At 39.4% G+C, this 16,842-nt stretch overlaps 1 protein-coding gene across 1 annotated transcript; it reads left to right on the forward strand.

The window, feature by feature from the left end:
- Window positions 1-9,077: 9,077 nt before the first annotated feature.
- Window positions 9,078-15,483, forward strand: ftr93 (finTRIM family, member 93). Its single transcript, XM_067452195.1, has 6 exons — window positions 9,078-9,706; window positions 10,072-10,167; window positions 10,261-10,494; window positions 10,781-10,943; window positions 11,053-11,112; window positions 14,432-15,483. Exons 1-6 carry the CDS (start codon window positions 9,134-9,136, stop codon window positions 14,977-14,979), a joined length of 1,674 nt encoding a protein of 557 aa, XP_067308296.1. The 5' UTR covers window positions 9,078-9,133; the 3' UTR covers window positions 14,980-15,483.
- Window positions 15,484-16,842: the final 1,359 nt, after the last annotated feature.

The raw sequence follows: 16,842 nt of genomic DNA on the forward strand, positions 1-16,842 counted from the left end.
AAGACTGACATGAGATTGACTGAAACTGAGTGTTTCACCCCCCCTTTAAGGTCAAAATCACCCAATATGGTCATATCAATAGCAGAAATGAATTCCACATACCATAATTAGTCAAAATAGAGGTATTACATGTGTATAAACATTCAGAAACAAATATGTTGGATTTTCATCGTCATCCGATGGCGGCCATATTTGATTTGACCACTACGTCATTCGTGGCACTATGGCGGACGAGCACCTCTGTGATTTTTCATGTCTAGGGACCCACTAACTCAGTTCAAATGAGAAATTCCCCCAACACCAAATTGCGAACGGGTCTACAGGACAGGTCCAGGATTATGTAGGGGGAAATGCCAAATTATCAATCTTAGCAATTCTGTAGAAATTAAATGACAATTTATATGATCACATAAATGTTTGTGAGGAGGACTTTTCAACTCTAAGGTCACTTGGTTGTACATTCTTAGTACATGGTCTCTTCAGGAGTTTGACTAGTCTAAAATATGTCAAATTCGACAATTAGCTACCAATTATCATAAATATGTTATAAATAGCTTACCAGTTAAATCAAATGCAACCTTCCAATTACTATGAACAATTAAGATAGCGAATGCAAGAAAAGTCGTAGATATATCTGGCCTTTCCCCAGAAATGAAAAATTGCTTTTCTCAAGGTGTTTTGGGGTGAATTTTTACTACAGGAAGGTCCTCCATCATTGACATAATTCACCCAATATCTGCGTTTTTCTTCAAAGAGTGGTAATTAAAGCCGACAAAAAAAAATATACCCTGCAATAAATCTTAAAATCAATTTGATATGCCGTGAGACTTGGTGGGGTTGGCCCAGGGCAATAAGGACTTGTTTCCTCTGTGTTTAAACCTCTTCAGGACCTGACTTGCCTTAATTTCTGTGGCAAATTTTCTGGGATTTTTTAGTTTTGCCAGAGATAGTTGGTCATTGCAACCAGTTGGTGTCCTTCCCTTACAATACCAAGTTCAATCTTTTCATTTTCAGAGGGGTCCTCTGACAAATCACTGCTCTGGAAGAAATATCAATGCCCCAACAATTTGTCAAACAATAATTGTCTGTCCAAAGAGGCACTATCTATCCTTCTTTCCTGGCCTAAAATTGTCATTAATCATTGTGGACTGGTGTTTTGATTAATAATCTAAAAGAAAAAGGCTGATTCACATAAATAAGTTGAGCCAAACAGTGCAGTTAGTAAGGTGGCCAATTTTCTGAGATGTGAATACTTGTCTTCTGCAAGAAGGTTTCAAAACTATCAACTGGCCCTCGCTTTCACCTGAATGTCTGTCTGCAGTGCTAAAATCTCATCCTCCAATGCCGATGGGTTCATCTGAAACAGCTGGAAAAGGAAATCACATGAATATAGTGATTGGCTAGCCTAGAAATCTAGACGCACCCTAGCGGCAGCAAATTTAATTTGCCCGCAAGTGTGGTCTAGCAACTCTCAATTCCTATCTGAGCTGTATTCCTCAGAATCTGGACGGCCCAATCACATCGGGCGGCGAGTCGGCGGGCGGGGCCATAATGACGACGGCCGAGTTGCGTTTGCGTGCTTCTAGTAACACAGAAACTGGCGAACGGCAGCGGCCTTTCGAATCAGCTCTGCCCGCGCCTCCGGAAGACTTGGAGTTAAGCTTTCCTCTGAGAAAAGAACAAAGAGCGGCACTGAAGTCATTCTTAAAAAGGGAAGATGTGTTCGGAGTTTAGCCGACCGGATACCGCGAATGTTTAATCAGTCAGCGAGCTCCCCTTCACCATCGTTGCTCCGGTTGGTGTAGCGCTATCCTATCGCGTGCAGAGGGAGTTTGAAAGACAACCGTTTATCCCGCCCCTCGGATTGAGCTGTCAATGGTGAGTTTCCAGACCAAACATCTTGATGTGGGTCTGGCTTGTCAGGCTAGTGATTGGCTCAAGTAAGGCAAAATATTGAAAATGTTTGTCAAAATCGTAACTTTTCAATTTGCTCAGTGTAGCACTCTCCAGTTGTGCAGGCTCCTTTCATTGATTATGCAGTTCAGATGCAATGTTTTTGAAGTTGCCTAATTTGTGACACTGCAGTTTAGATGTGAGTAACTGCAGTTTTCGTTTGATAGAGATAACTGAGCTGATCAGGTTGACCGCCAACTTTTCTTTACCTTCTATTCTAAATTGAGCTCATTCAGCATGTTAGTCAGGTCAGTCAAAAAAGCCAATTCTAAAAGCCACTACTCATGTTGTTTGTATTCTATTTTTTGTTCACAGGAGAAATTCCTTTACCTCAGGCAGCAGCTCGTGAAATCTTTTCAATAAATCTGTTTGAAAGTCCGACCACCGCTGGTACTCCATCAGTTGTAGTTGACACCAGTTTAGATATTGGTAGCTATGTTTTGTCATCAAAGTCCTTAAAAGACTAAAAAAATGGAAATGGCACGTTTTTTACCTTTTGCTTGGTACCAGACTTCTTTTCATTCCGTTTTCCTTCATCATCTTTAAAGATTCTTCTCTCAGAGGCTCAGGAGGAATACAGAAGAAACTCTGATTAAATGTGCACACTTTGCTCCAGGCTTTCCTGTAAGATTATGAACTGATGAAAATCTGGCATTCTGCTAGTTTGCAGGCAATTACTTGAGAGGTGGTGCTTTGTACATGCATCAGGACTCCTTGGCCTCTAGAATTCCCGTTATTTATTTATTTTTTTGCTGTGATAAAAACACCTTGCTGTACATCAACAGTACACAGGATCTGATGTCAGTTTTTGCTGTGATAAAAACACCTTACTGTACATCAACAGTACACAGGATCTGATGTCAGTTTTTGCTGTGATCTGGTGTCAGTTTTTGCTGTGATAAAAACACCTTACTGTACATCAACAGTACACAGGATCTGATGTCACATGAAACTAGTTTTCATGTCTTTGAAGAGTCCCTGCTGTAGCAAAAGAGGATGAGCAGTGGAAACACACCACTCTGCTCTGTTTAAACACACTCACTCATCATTATTATTTTTTTGGCTAGCACCTAAAAAAATTAAATAAATTACAGTGGACCCCAGGAAGATTAGCAACCACTTCGTGGAAGTTAATGGGGATCCAAATAAGTAGAAGTTTCAGAATTAGTGAGTGTGTTTAATTAGTATGTCATATATATTATGTACCAGGCTTAAATAGCTATGGACCAGGTTATGTACACATATTGAAGACCAAGACTAAATACCATTGTCTGTGAATCGGTTTCCAATCTTGATAATTATGAAAAGTCTGAAAACGTGAGGTGGGCTTGAAATATCAACAAAAAATATATAACTATGCAAATATAAAATGGAACAAATTCATACTTTTCTTTGGCAGGTCTTTGAATGGTGTTGCCATGCAACTTGCAAAACAAGTACACTAAGTCAGTGAAAAGGTTATGTGTCTGACAATAGCATGATTCATAATCATGTAATAGTATAATTAACTCCTAGCATTTTTCTGCAGATGGTCTTCTTGGGACCGGTGTGCCTCGCAGGTGACGCTCATCTTCAAATGATAGACGTACCGGTCTATCACTCCTCCCACTTCTCTTGCTCATCTACCTCGCCACAGTCTTCAAATCTATTTCTTTTCGCCTATGTAAAATTCTGTCACACTTAAAGCAATGCTAGTGACTTATTTTTAATTAGTCAATTTTGTCACAAAAGCATGGTATTGTAAACTGAATCTGATGTATTGTGAACAGAAGCACATAGAGAATAGTGTATTCAAAAAATAATAAGTTAATGAATGAAATGTGTTACAAAACCAATAAATGCTCACCGAAATCATCATCTTTAGAGTGCACATCATATTTAAAATGCCTTTTTTCCAGGTGCTCTTCTGACCCAATCATAGTCTGTCGGCATAGCTACGAGTTTTTCTCCTTCATTGGACTTAATTAAACTAATACGGTCTTTGAACTTTTTTTAAGGGGACAACACAACACGACCCCTAATATACAATTGTGTTAATCTAGCCATATCTTTTCTACTGGAGAATCATGTGAGGAAATATTAAAAATAGTTTTTTGTTCATTCTTTATCATTGCAATTGTAGAGCCATGTAAGGTGCAAGTCATGTGTCAAGGGGGAGTGTCATTCATGAGGTGGGATTAAGACACATGTTTGGTGTGTGGGTTTCAGGGAAGAATGGGGGTGAGTGCGGGAGCACATACTTTGGTTGACCGTGCAAACTGTAACAATGGCAAGGTGAAATATGCAAGAATGGACGTGTCACATATGTTTTTTTCTGCACATTTCCTGTTTTTATTCGGTTGTGTTGGTTATAACCAGAGGTGGGTAGAGTATCCAAACACTGTACTCAAGTAAAGTAGGCTACACTTAAAGAAATATTTACTCAAACTAAAAGTACTAATCTGAAAAGTTACTTGAGTAACTGACTTCTGGAGTTGTTATTTTACTCAGTTTTCTCAGTGTTTCCATCTGCCAAAATGTGAGAGTTGGTATGGAGTGCTCATTTGATATAAACTCAGACACAGGAAGGGGTGGCTTATCCTTCCCACGGAGAACAAGGGCATAATAAAGGATTCTTTTGATTGGTTGGGGATGCGTGACATGACACTGCCTATAGCATCTAGATGTAATGTGACTGGGGGTGAGTTTTTCAAATGTTCAGCCAGTATTTGTAGACCACAATCTGTGTACAAGTGCATACTAAATGGGTCTACTTGTAAGTGTTGAATATAGCCTGCCACTTGAGAGGCAGCACCACTACACTTCTTCATGATTTTCTGACAGAGCATAATAGCCATGATAACATCTTTTCAACTTTTCCTGACTTAACTAGATTTTACTCTTAACACATCCATTGTAAGGCATCTGGAGATGTTACCAGCCAAGATCTCATCTGGTCGTGTGTTTCTCAATGATTCATAGCAATTTTTCCTCTTTTGGTGAATTTGGAATTGCTGAATTTCATTTCTTCATCCTTGTGGGTCACATCACCCATTTGCACACCATGGATGTCAATGTTTCTGGAGTGGTTTCTGCGTTGTTTGAATTGATAGTTTGTATTTTGCTGAACAATCATCAAAGTTACAAACGGCAAGTGCCCTGAAACAAGGTGCTCTTTTTTTTTTTTTTACAATTTTTTCTCCATTTTACATGCTGATACTTAAATGAAAGGACACAGCAAGGATTTACTGCAGAGAGTGGCACACACAGCGAATAAGTACCAGATCTTTGAGGCCATACTCTTCCTTCAGGACTTTATGGACCCCATTGTTAATCCCTGTCATAACAGGCATTGTCAGTCCCTATCCCCAGGAGTTTCTCTTTTTTAAGACCACACTTCTTGAGGAAACCCACAACAGCACAGGCTATGGATCTGGCATCTCTTCCTCCAATTCAACAAGCCCCAGAAATGTTGAGACAATTGTCGGCTTGGTGACACTAAAGTACCTTATAACAACTCCCAGGTATTTAGAAACACTTACATCTGTGGACTCATCGAGGAGGAGGCTAAAACGCTGATCACCCACATCTGTGACCAACTTTTGGAGAAAATATGGTGCTAGAACACCATTAATCATTTCTGTGCACTTTGTCCTGTGCATTTTGAAATGGGCAGCAGCAGTGGAGTCTGAGAAAGCAGCTCTACATGCTTCTCCAATATGATCACATGCCAGCATGGAGCAGTGTTCAGCAATCGCTAATGCCATGGTGGCCTCAGCCTTTTTAGTAGTCAATTTTTTGTATCATACATGGCAGTTTTTTTGGGGTGGAACTATAAGGCTTTACCTTTTGAGTGTGTTTTTGAGTTGCCTTGTGTTTTTTAACTTATCACTTATTTTGGCATAGAAATCAGCCTTACAATACTGACAATATGCCCTTGTATTATCGCCGATAAACGGCTTTAAGCAACCTTGGAATTCAGGGTTTGATTCCCACTCCTTTCTGTATTTCTGACTATACAGTTTAGATAGCGACATGATATGCTAGCAAGCTTAGCTTTATTCACAGAGAGGTGTACACACAGTGGACCAGAGTTGTGAGTGACGGAGGTTGTGTGAGTCAAATAAAATGCAGCCATTTATTTTTGTGCAGTGATTTAATTATTTTTTTTGACAAAGAACATTTTCGTGTGCTGAATGCAAATGGCAACCTCCCGCGATCTCTCTTGAAGCCAATACAGAAGGAATATAAACTGTAATTCCTTAACTGGCCACTAGAGGCAGGCTCCAGAAGGGAGCAGAATCTCATTGAGCCCCATGTTAAAATTTTCAACTTTACAGCAGGAAAAAACATGTTTACAGCCTGGTACAAATTGTGGTTTTGGCTTATAAGGGTCTTGATCTTCATGACAACTGTGAGGGGGGTGAATTTTTTTATAACTCATTTGTTTACGTTACATAAAGCCTTAAAGTTCTGCATAATTAAGGGCGTGGTTACAGGTGGATAGCCATTTATCTGCCGTCTATAGTTATTGCGTCACCTCAGCTCCACGCACATTCCGCCTTTTTGCCCATTTTCTGTTATTCGGGAGTGACACGCAATGACTCGCTCACAAGATGGCAACGCCCAGCTCGACCCTACTTTAAGCTTCAGAACGGTTTATTGGAATCCTATAGGTGATGTCACGGACACTAAGTCCATATTTTTTTACAGTCTATGGCTGAATGTAAGCCAGGGTGGGATCCACCAGCCGCAGCTTGCCAAGTTGACGCGCATGCGCGTTTCATTTGCAGTCTGGACGTGGAGGGGTGAACAACTCCTGCTCTGACTGCAGCTGGGAGCGGCTACTGCGCGAGGACTGGGCCACCTGTGAGTGCTTTGGGATGGGGGTGGGTCCCGCGGCAGTACCCGCTGCTCATTGAGAAGAGTAAGAACGATATGTGCATTCACTTCAGAGAGTCTCCAAAAGTCTCCAATCTCTCCAGAAAAAGTTGTTAGATTTGTCGCTAGTCGCTTTTTTGAAAACGTGTCGCTAAAGGGGTCTGAATACTCGCTAAATATAGCGACAAAGGCGCTAAGTTGGCAACACTGCTCTGCTGTCTAGAACCAAGGGGGTAATCTAGCGCTCGGAAAGCGTTCCACCCCTAGGGGCTGCCATTGCTAACCAAGCCATCACCTGCTGTTAGCATCCCATTGACTCCCATTCATTTTTGAGTCACTTTGACAGTGAATAACTTTACATCTGAGACGTTTAAAGATTCCATTTGTCCATTGTTTATTTCTAAAGAAACACGACAATGCATAAAAGGCTCCATTACCTTGTATCTTACACTATCGCCCCGCAGAAGCTGTTTTTGTAAAAATAGGCTAACGATTGCATCATAACCAACGCGACTCTGTCGCACAGTTGAGAAATTACCGTATAGACCTGAGGAGACGCTCGCAGGCAATCTTTTACTGTCTATGAGACAGTCGGGGGGACGTGTAGACATAAAGTCTGATAAAGTCAAGGGAGAAGAATGGGGAGAAGCCCATAGTGAGCCAAAAGCAACGGGAGAAAATATTTAAACAACGTGATTCAGCTTTCACTTTCCACATCTACTAGAAGACCTACAGCTGTCAGACAGGAGGCTCACGTCACATCTACGTCGTCAAGCTCAGTCTGAGCCTGCGCAGTTCACTCAGCCATCAGGAAGTGAGTGCTCCTATACTGACATCACTCAACGCCGTAGAAGGCAATGGGATCGCTCCATCCATTTCTTTTACTGTCTATGTCTAGAACTCAGCACACAGTATGAATTTCCCTCCAACAGGTCACATGACAACAGTTCCCATATTTTAAAGTCACAGCAAGCACTTTATAATTCTTCTCCTATGATCCTGTTTTTTATTTTTTAAAATGAAAAACATCCATTTCAACACAATTTGAAAGTTTATTTGAATAAATGTACAGTAGTGAAAAGCATCAATATTAAACATGACAGTTTATATGAATAATTATCAGAAATGCATACGTTGTGCATCATAGCTGACACTTAGATGAACACTTTTCAGTTGGTTTGGATACTGTAAGTCATTCCGTTCAAATGCTATTGCGCTTCAAAGTACAACATATTTTGTATATGGTACAGTACAGTAGTGAAAAGTGTCAATATTTAAACACGATTTGACAGTTTATGAATAAGTATCAGAAATATATAAGGTGTGCATCATAGTTGACACTTCGAGAAATACTTTACAGTTGGTTTGGATACAGTAAGTCATTCTGTTCAGATGCTACTGAGCTTCAAAGTATGGCATATTTTGTATATGGTACAGTACAGTAGTAAAAAGAATGAAATATATTAGTTGTGCATCATAGCTGATTCTGAGATGAACACTTTAAATGTCGTATGTAACTTTAGAGACGCTCCCTAAATTTGCCAATCTCTAACGAAAAAACAACTTTATGCCAGTCTAAAATAGGGCACAACTTACTGTATTAATTTAACAGAATATATATAAATAATACTTTTTTACAGGTGTTTAAGCTACAGTACTTGAATTTTGCACTTCATTGTGTTATGTTTTAGGGTTATGAGCTGCCACTTTTTTATGCCGTTAACACTACCCTTTCCTTACCATTCAGTCTTAATATATAATAAATAGGCCTATCCTATAAATATATCATTTTAAGCATTAGAAAAATCCATTGCAATAACATTTTGGAAATATCTAAGGAGTAAAACAAACACAAACCATTTCAAGATATCTCTTGTTTATAACAGTATGACAGTTGTCCCACAGTTGTGTAAAAATTATGACATAAATAAAACAAAGAAAAATCTAGGTATAAGATTTTAGTTAATCTAAAGTTATATCTTACTGCATTTGATTAAATTAAATATTAACAATAGGTTACTTGCAAAAAACGCAAAAAACAAACAAAAACGATTTAATTAGAACACCATGCTAACCAATCAAACCTTGACCCTTAGGTTGTGAAAGCAGTCACATGTTATGGGACTACTTTTAGCCCGAACTCTTCAGTGTCTGTATGAGGCTGACACCTAGTGGACATTTTTATTATCTGTAATTTTACAGACACACCCGTCAACGTGTTTCAAACACACAACCAGGAAATGCATACTGTAAGTGGAGAGAAATCGAAACCCAAGTGCTGTTGACCTGCTGTTGCAACCTGCTCTGGACTTGCAGTAACATGGCAGAAGCCAGTATTTCACTGGAGCAGTTCAGCTGTCCAGTGTGTCTAGATCTCCTAAAGGATCCAGTGACTATTCCATGTGGACACAGTTACTGTAAGAGATGTATTACAGACTGCTGGGATCAGGAGGATCAGAAGAGGGTCTACAGCTGCCCTCAGTGCAGACACACCTTCACTCCAAGACCTTATTTATTTAAGAATGTGGTGTTTGCCGAAATGTTGGAGAAACTAAAGAAAACTAAACTCCAAACGGATGTTCCTGCTGGACCTGGAGATGTGCAGTGTGACATTTGCACTGGAAGGAAATACAAAGCTGTCAAGTCATGTCTGGTGTGCCTGTACTCTTACTGTCAAACTCATTTTGAGCGTCATGAGGAGTTTCACCCTGGGAAACGACACAGAGTGACCGATGCCACTGGACGACTGCAGGAGATGATCTGCCAAAAACATGATAAGATTCTCGAGGTTTTTTGTCGCACTGATCAGAAATATATTTGCCTGCTGTGTATGGTGGATGAACATAGAAACCACGACACTGTGTCAACTGCATTACAGCGGGCAGCTAAAGAGGTGAGGTTTGAAGAACTACTCAGAAATTAGAGCGTGACAACAGTGTCGATTGTGTGAGCGCTTCACGCTGAATGCCTGACTCTGTCCTGTAATATTAGTATATATTGATATTTGTTACATTAGTAGTAATATTAGTCCAGGGAAATTTACTGTTCACATTCTTGAGTCTTTAATCTTGTACATTTTTGCTTTCTCAAAAACCTTTTGCCTGGGACAACAACTTAGTGGTCATAATACTTCCAATGTTTGTAATCTTCAGCTAGCCTTGAGTAATATACTATTAACCACTGAGGTATTTTACCAATGCTGGATGATTTTGTTGCATATTATTTAACATTTATTTTTTTCCCCATTTTTCTTTACAGAAAGATTTGAAGGAAATGCAGATAAACTGGCAACAGAAAATTCAGCAGAGAGAGAAACATCTTCAGCAGCTGAGAGAGGCTGTTCATTCCCATAAGGTGAGTTTGGAGAAGAGGACATGTTTGAGATGTTTTGGGAAACTATACTCTCCTCTGTCCCACTAAAGCTGATTGTGATGTGCGTCCTAACAGCGCTCTGCACAGACCGCAGTGGAGGAAAGTGAGAGGATCTTTGCTGAGCTCATCTGCTTCATTGAGAGAAGCCGCTCTGAGGTGATACGGCGGATCAGAGATCAGGAAAAGACGGCTTTGAGTCGAGCTGAAGAACAAATGGAGCGACTGGAGCAGGAGATCAGTGATCTGAGGAGGAGAGACGCTGAGCTGGAGCAGCTTTCACACACACAGGATCACATCTTGTTCTTGCAGGTAACAGATCTAGAAAAACACAGTAAGATATGATATTACAGGAGACGTTCAGTAAATTGGCTGAAATTTTCATCAATTAATGTGTATAATTTTCTAAACATAAATTAACCTTAATGAAAATTGGTAACATTTTTCATAAAAGCATTAATGCTGTCAGGTGATGGTCTCTGTGAATTTTTCCTTTTTGTGTGTGTGTGTGTGTGCGTGTGTGTGTGTGTGTGTGTGTGTGTGTGTGTGAGTGTCTTTATTTTGATGATTGTTATTGTTTCTGTTTATGTGTCTGTAGGCTTTGCAGTCTCTGTCTGTTCCTGAATCTACAGACTGCACAGCACTGCACACGGCTGTCATTTCTCGGCTGTCTTTTGATGATGTAAGAGAAACTGTCTCTAAACTGAGAAAGGAGCTTGAGGATTTTTGTAAAGACAAAATAGACATTATATCTGATACAGGTAAAATGCAGGACATTTTTCTCTATGAAATATGATTTAATTTCAGTAATGCAATTACTTGGATGTAGATTAACTGTTTTAAAACTGAAAACTTCTACTGTTTCCATAGTGAAATGTGTCGAGATCATTCCCTCTCCTCACCCCAAGACTAGAGAGGAGTTCTTACAATGTAAGTAATATATGAAGGCATACTAGCACAGCTAGCTGTGGAAATAACATGAGGCCCATACATCTGAGAACTCATTGAAAATCTTGGATTCAAGAACTAATTTAAACCAGGAAACAAAATATAAGTAGATGAGTTACATTGGTCATGTGACTTCTGGTACAGATTTTCTTTGACAAGCACAAGATGCTCTTTTGATAATCTCAAATCATGCTGGGGAACATTACCATCCAGTGTTTTTGTTGTTGTTGTTTTATTCACGTCACGTCACCAATAATGGTGCTGGAATTAACAAATATTAAAGTGTCCCTATTATGCTATTTTAAAGTTCCCTAATTTAATTTTGAAGTCTCCAACAACAGGTTTACATGTATCAAAGGTCAAAAAACACTTTCATTTTATCAAAGGGATGTTTTCATAGATGTCTTCATAGTTTTCATAGTGATGCTACTCAGTTTGAGGTACATTATGAGATGTTTAAACTGTAATTCCTCACCATCAGCATTAACAAATGTATTTCTATCAACAAACCTGTGTGTGTGTGTGTGTGTGTGTGTGTGTGTGTGCCCTTGTTAATATTACATTGTGGGGACCAAATGTCCCCATAAGGATAGTAAAACCTGAGATCACCTATATTGTGGGGACCAGCTAGCGGTCCCCACTTTACAGTTTTGTTTTGATAAAGTACAAATGCAGAATGTTTCCTGTGATGGGTAAGGTTTAGGGGCAGGGGCAGTGAAGGGGGATAGAATGTACAGTTTGTATGGTATAAAAACCATTATGTCTATGGAGAGTCCCCACAAAGATTGTGAACCAGACGTGTGTGTGTGCGTGTGTGTAATTTATTGTGGTTGACGTGGGAAATGTATCAGTGACAGTATGATAGCAAAGCTGATGTAAACATTAAAACTTGGAAAACAAATCTTGCTCCATCCTTTATCTTTACTCCAAGTAATAAGAATGACAATCTGCATTAATAGACACAGTTTTAGGTAATACAGCCCACAGCTGATTTACAGTAGTATTTCAGTAAGAGTAATAACTTACCAGTAAGTTAAGCGGTTAGCCAGATACTTGCATAATATGAAACACAAACACATTTGGGCCTTATTCATGAAACACGAGCAGAACAAATTTGTGTGTAAATCGTTCGTAAAGCTGCTCTGACGTAAATTTTCGGATTCACAAAAATGTTCGTATTTTCAAAATGTTAGTTGGTACGAAAGAAATTTACACCTGCTCCCTACCACGTGTAAATTGTGCGTAAAACATTTGAACGTTCTGTGTTCTAATTTAGGCAAACTGATGACATTGCATTTCTATGCACTATGTAGGGCAGGCCTACCATAATAATATTTCAAGAGTTGATTTCCCCCGTCTTGTTTTGTTTGTACTGTTTAACGTTGGGCAATAGGCAGGGCTCGTCACTGTCATTTTTTTACAATCACAGTGGAGGAGGGGTGGGACAAAAACTATGCCGACCAATCATCCCACTTGTACACCAACCGAACAACAATAATGGAGAAGTTAATACTGCTTTTTACTGCATTTCTTAATTCCGTAATATTCTTTAAAATGAGATACTAGTAGTGAAACACTACTGCCATGGATATTCTGTATCAAAGTATCTCAGCTGAAAAAATGTTGCCCTTGCAAAGCGCTTTCAAGCGACACCAGCTGGCCGTTTTCAAAAGAGCACCAGGTGTTTAGCTGGCTAAAACACGATAATTTAATATTTATTGCTAGTCATATGTAGCCCTGACAAGCCAGACCCACATCAAGATGTTTGGTCTGGAAACTCACCATTGACAGGGCTCAATCCGAGGGGCGGGATAAACGGTTGTCTTTCAAACTCCCTCTGCACGCGATAGGATAGCGCTACCACCAACCAGAGCAACGAATGTGAAACAGAGCTTCAGTGCCGTTATTTGTTCTTTTCTCAGAGAAAAGCTTAACTCCAAGTCTTCCAGAGTCGCGGTCAAAGCTGATTCGAAAAACCGCCGTTCACCAGTTTCTGTGTTTACTAGAAGCACGCAAACTCAACTTGGCCGTCGTCATTATGGCCCCGCCCACCGACTCTATACACTATGTGATTGGCCCGGCAAGATTTAGGGGAATACAGCTCAGAAGGGTATTGAGAGTTGCTAGACGACACTCGCGGGCAGATTAAATTTGCTGCCGCTAGTGTGCGTCTAGATTTCTAGGCTAAGTCATATGGCCAATTAAGGTGTGTTCGACATCGGCTGCGGCTGGATGCATGCGATCGGCGAGAGTAGCCACGTGCAGGCGGGGTGGAGCTGCAAACGGAGATGTGAAGTCGGACACTTTCTGCTTCCAGCAGTGACGCTTGTGCTGTGTTTGCAAACTTTATCACAGCTGAAGTTAAATAAATATTTCTCAAATACACAGATGTTTAAAATGAAATTTTCATTCAAATCTTTATGTACTGCTTAATAAAGCGTCTATTTGGACAAGATTAAAGTTCAACATTTAAACCTACACTATCAATGAAGTGTTGACAACGGTTCTAATCAGTTTTAGCTTGATAAACATAACAACATAACATCGCGACTACATGAAAAGAGGTTTTACTATTATAAATAAATGATTTGTGAGCATTAGTGTAACGTAAGGTTTTAGAATAAACACACTTGATCGCTGTCATGCGGTGAATCCGGCCAATCGTGGATCAGCTGTGTCTTCATCAGAGCTCTTGCATCCTCCGGCAGTCCCCCTTGAGAATCTGCACCGGCTGCATCAGCCGGCTGCTCTCGAATTGCTCTCGCGGTACTTTGTTGTCACAGTCACGTGCTGTCAGCGCTGTCTCAAGTCGGACAAAATTTCTAACCGGCATGCACTGCTTCAAGTCAGCCGCCGATCGTTCTGCGCATCGCTGGGTGAAGTCGAACAAGCCTTTAGTCTCTTCAACATTTATGCAAAATCCTGGGGCCAAACCTGAAAAAGAAGTCCAGAAGAGTCCACAGCGTTCCTGGTCACGTAATTTGCAGTTGTAACTCATGGGCGGGGATTATGCTAATTATGAATGCGCGTGCACGCACATCCAATTTACGCATGTTTGGAATTTATTTACATACACACGTTTAACTAATGAATCCGTGGTATACGAAGCGCTTGTGAATCCGATTTTTCCGAGAGATTTCGTAAAGGTCCATTTTACGCGCAAATTACTCTGAATTTGCTCATATTTACAAAAGTTTCATGAATGAGGCCCATTGTAGTCTTCTCCACATGATGCTATTCAGTATCCTACTTTTTTTCTCCCTCAAGTAAGCTATTGAATTTCTGTTTCCTGTTTTGTCAGACTCCTGCCAGTTGACTTTGGATCTGAATACAGTGAATCCAGTCCTCTATCTGTCTGATGGGAACACAGAGATTTCTCAGGGTGACTCATACTATCACTATCCTGATCATCCAGAACGATTCGAATACTGGGGGCAGGTGTTGTGTACAAAGAGTGTGTGTGGACGCTCTTACTGGGAGATTGAGCGGAGTGCAGGAGGCACTGTGGATGTAGCAGTGTCATATAAGAACATCCGCAGGAAGGGAGAGGTTGAGAGGAGGGATTGCTTATTTGGATATAATGATCATTCCTGGAGTTTGTGCTTCTCATCCTATTCCTGTATATACTCATACAGTCACAATAGCATAACGACTGAACTCCCTCTAACCCCAACTTCCTTTAGAATAGGAGTGTATGTGGATCACAGTGCAGGAACTCTGTCCTTCTACAGCGTCTCTGACACAATGACCCTCATCCACAGAGTCCAGACCACATTCACTCAGCCTCTCTATCCTGGGTTTAGAGTTTGTTATGGAACGATAATAAAACTGTGTGATTTATCCATATAGATATATACTTACATTATGTTTAGTTTATTTGTGTCTTAAGCTCTATTCGGATGGCAATTGTTTTTTCACATCTCATTTTCCTCATAACTGAGGCTAGTCTGTAATTTTATTGCTGTCCGAATCCAGAGTTTGTGTTGTTGTTTTTTTCACCACGGCTGAATTTTTTTCACCAAAATCCCCGGCTGAATGTAGAATTTTTACACAAACACCAAGGTCATGTGGGAATCAATTCAACATTCACTGTTTATATTATTTTTGACCACTTTTTGTTGTGCATCGCTTAATTTGGATGCATTTTAAAGATCTAGCCTACACTTTTATTACTGAAATGCTGAAAAAGTATTTACAAGAATAATATTTCAACACAGCTCAAAAGAGAAGAAAACCATGTAAACATTTGAAATGTGCCATTATTACAGCGGCAATTATACAGACCTTTATGTTTACCTCATGTGAATAAGAGGCTGTATTAACTTATCTCTGCTCATTTCCACTTTTTTAAAAATGACATCCATCATTTTGAGATAAAAAAAAGGTTGTCTTGTATTTTTTTTTTACTCTAATGCGTCTATATCTTCCTATTTTTAATACAGGAGATTTAAAAAAAAAAATAATGATTAGGATATTATTTTCTCATTATTAAATATTAATTTATTCTTATTATTCCAAGCATAAGACATTTTATTTCCAGCAGACAAACATGCAACAGTTTTCGGGTTCGTAGGATCACAAAACACGCTCCTCCGCTGTGAATAAATCGGCATCCAAATTTACGAGTTTTATCTCTGCGGTGTCATGCAAATTTATTTTATGGACATCCACATGAGAAACAACCATCTGAATAGGGCTTTAGCTTGGTTTTCCCTGTTTCCTGATTCTATTTGATTCTCCTGATTTCCTTGTTAATTTTCTGATTAATTACACCTGTGTCCCATTTAGTTCCCTTTGTTTGCCTTGTATATACAGTATAACTCCCTGTTTTGTTTAGTTCGTTGTACAGTTTCATCAACGCAGAATTGGTTGTGTTTACGTTATATCCAGCTATCTCCAGTTTCCTGGAGCACATGCAACCCTGTATAATTTAAAGCTGCAGTCTGTAACTTTTTGCACTCTAGCGGTTAGTAAACAGAACTGCATGAGTCTTGTGGAAGAACATTGCAGGCGGAGCAACTTCTCTCTGTTTAATGTCTGGAAAATGGAGCCATGATGTACATTATCATTATATATTTTTTTGTAATTCTTGAACACATAAAAAGTTACGGACAGCAGCTTTAACAAAAATAATAATAAAAAGGAAATGATTAAAAAGTCAGTTAAAATAATAAACTAACTAGAAAGGATTAAAGATTGTAAGAAAAATTGTCAAATCAAATTGAGATGCATATCAGTGTGATGATTGACATTTTAATGATTGTCCAATTACGTGAAGTTTATTATGAAGTCCCGCCTCACCAAGCTTGTTGGATGGGGGGAGCCATTTTCTTTTCTCTGCCTGACATGGGGAGATGTACGGAAGAGGATTAGGGCCAAGCTAAAAAATAAAAATAAATAAAAAAGCATCTCGAGATTAAAGTCATTATAATGCAAGATTAAACTTGTTAAATTTCGAGAAAAAAAAAATCTTGAATCTCTGGAAAATCTGGAAATAAAATCTTGAGAATAAACTCATTAAATATTGAGAATAAAGTCATTGTGTTTCGAGAAAAGTTGTTATATTTCGAGAAAAAAAGTCGAAATAAAATCTTGAGAATAACGCATTCGATCAGTGTTCTTTGCACACTGATAGAGGACATGTCAGAGTTGGATTACTTAGTTTACTACAGAGCTATAGAAGTGCTAGGCATTACTTCCTGCATAGTTATC

Source organism: Pseudorasbora parva, chromosome 9, assembly GCF_024679245.1.
Source record: "Pseudorasbora parva isolate DD20220531a chromosome 9, ASM2467924v1, whole genome shotgun sequence".
Classification (NCBI taxonomy): domain Eukaryota; kingdom Metazoa; phylum Chordata; class Actinopteri; order Cypriniformes; family Gobionidae; genus Pseudorasbora; species Pseudorasbora parva.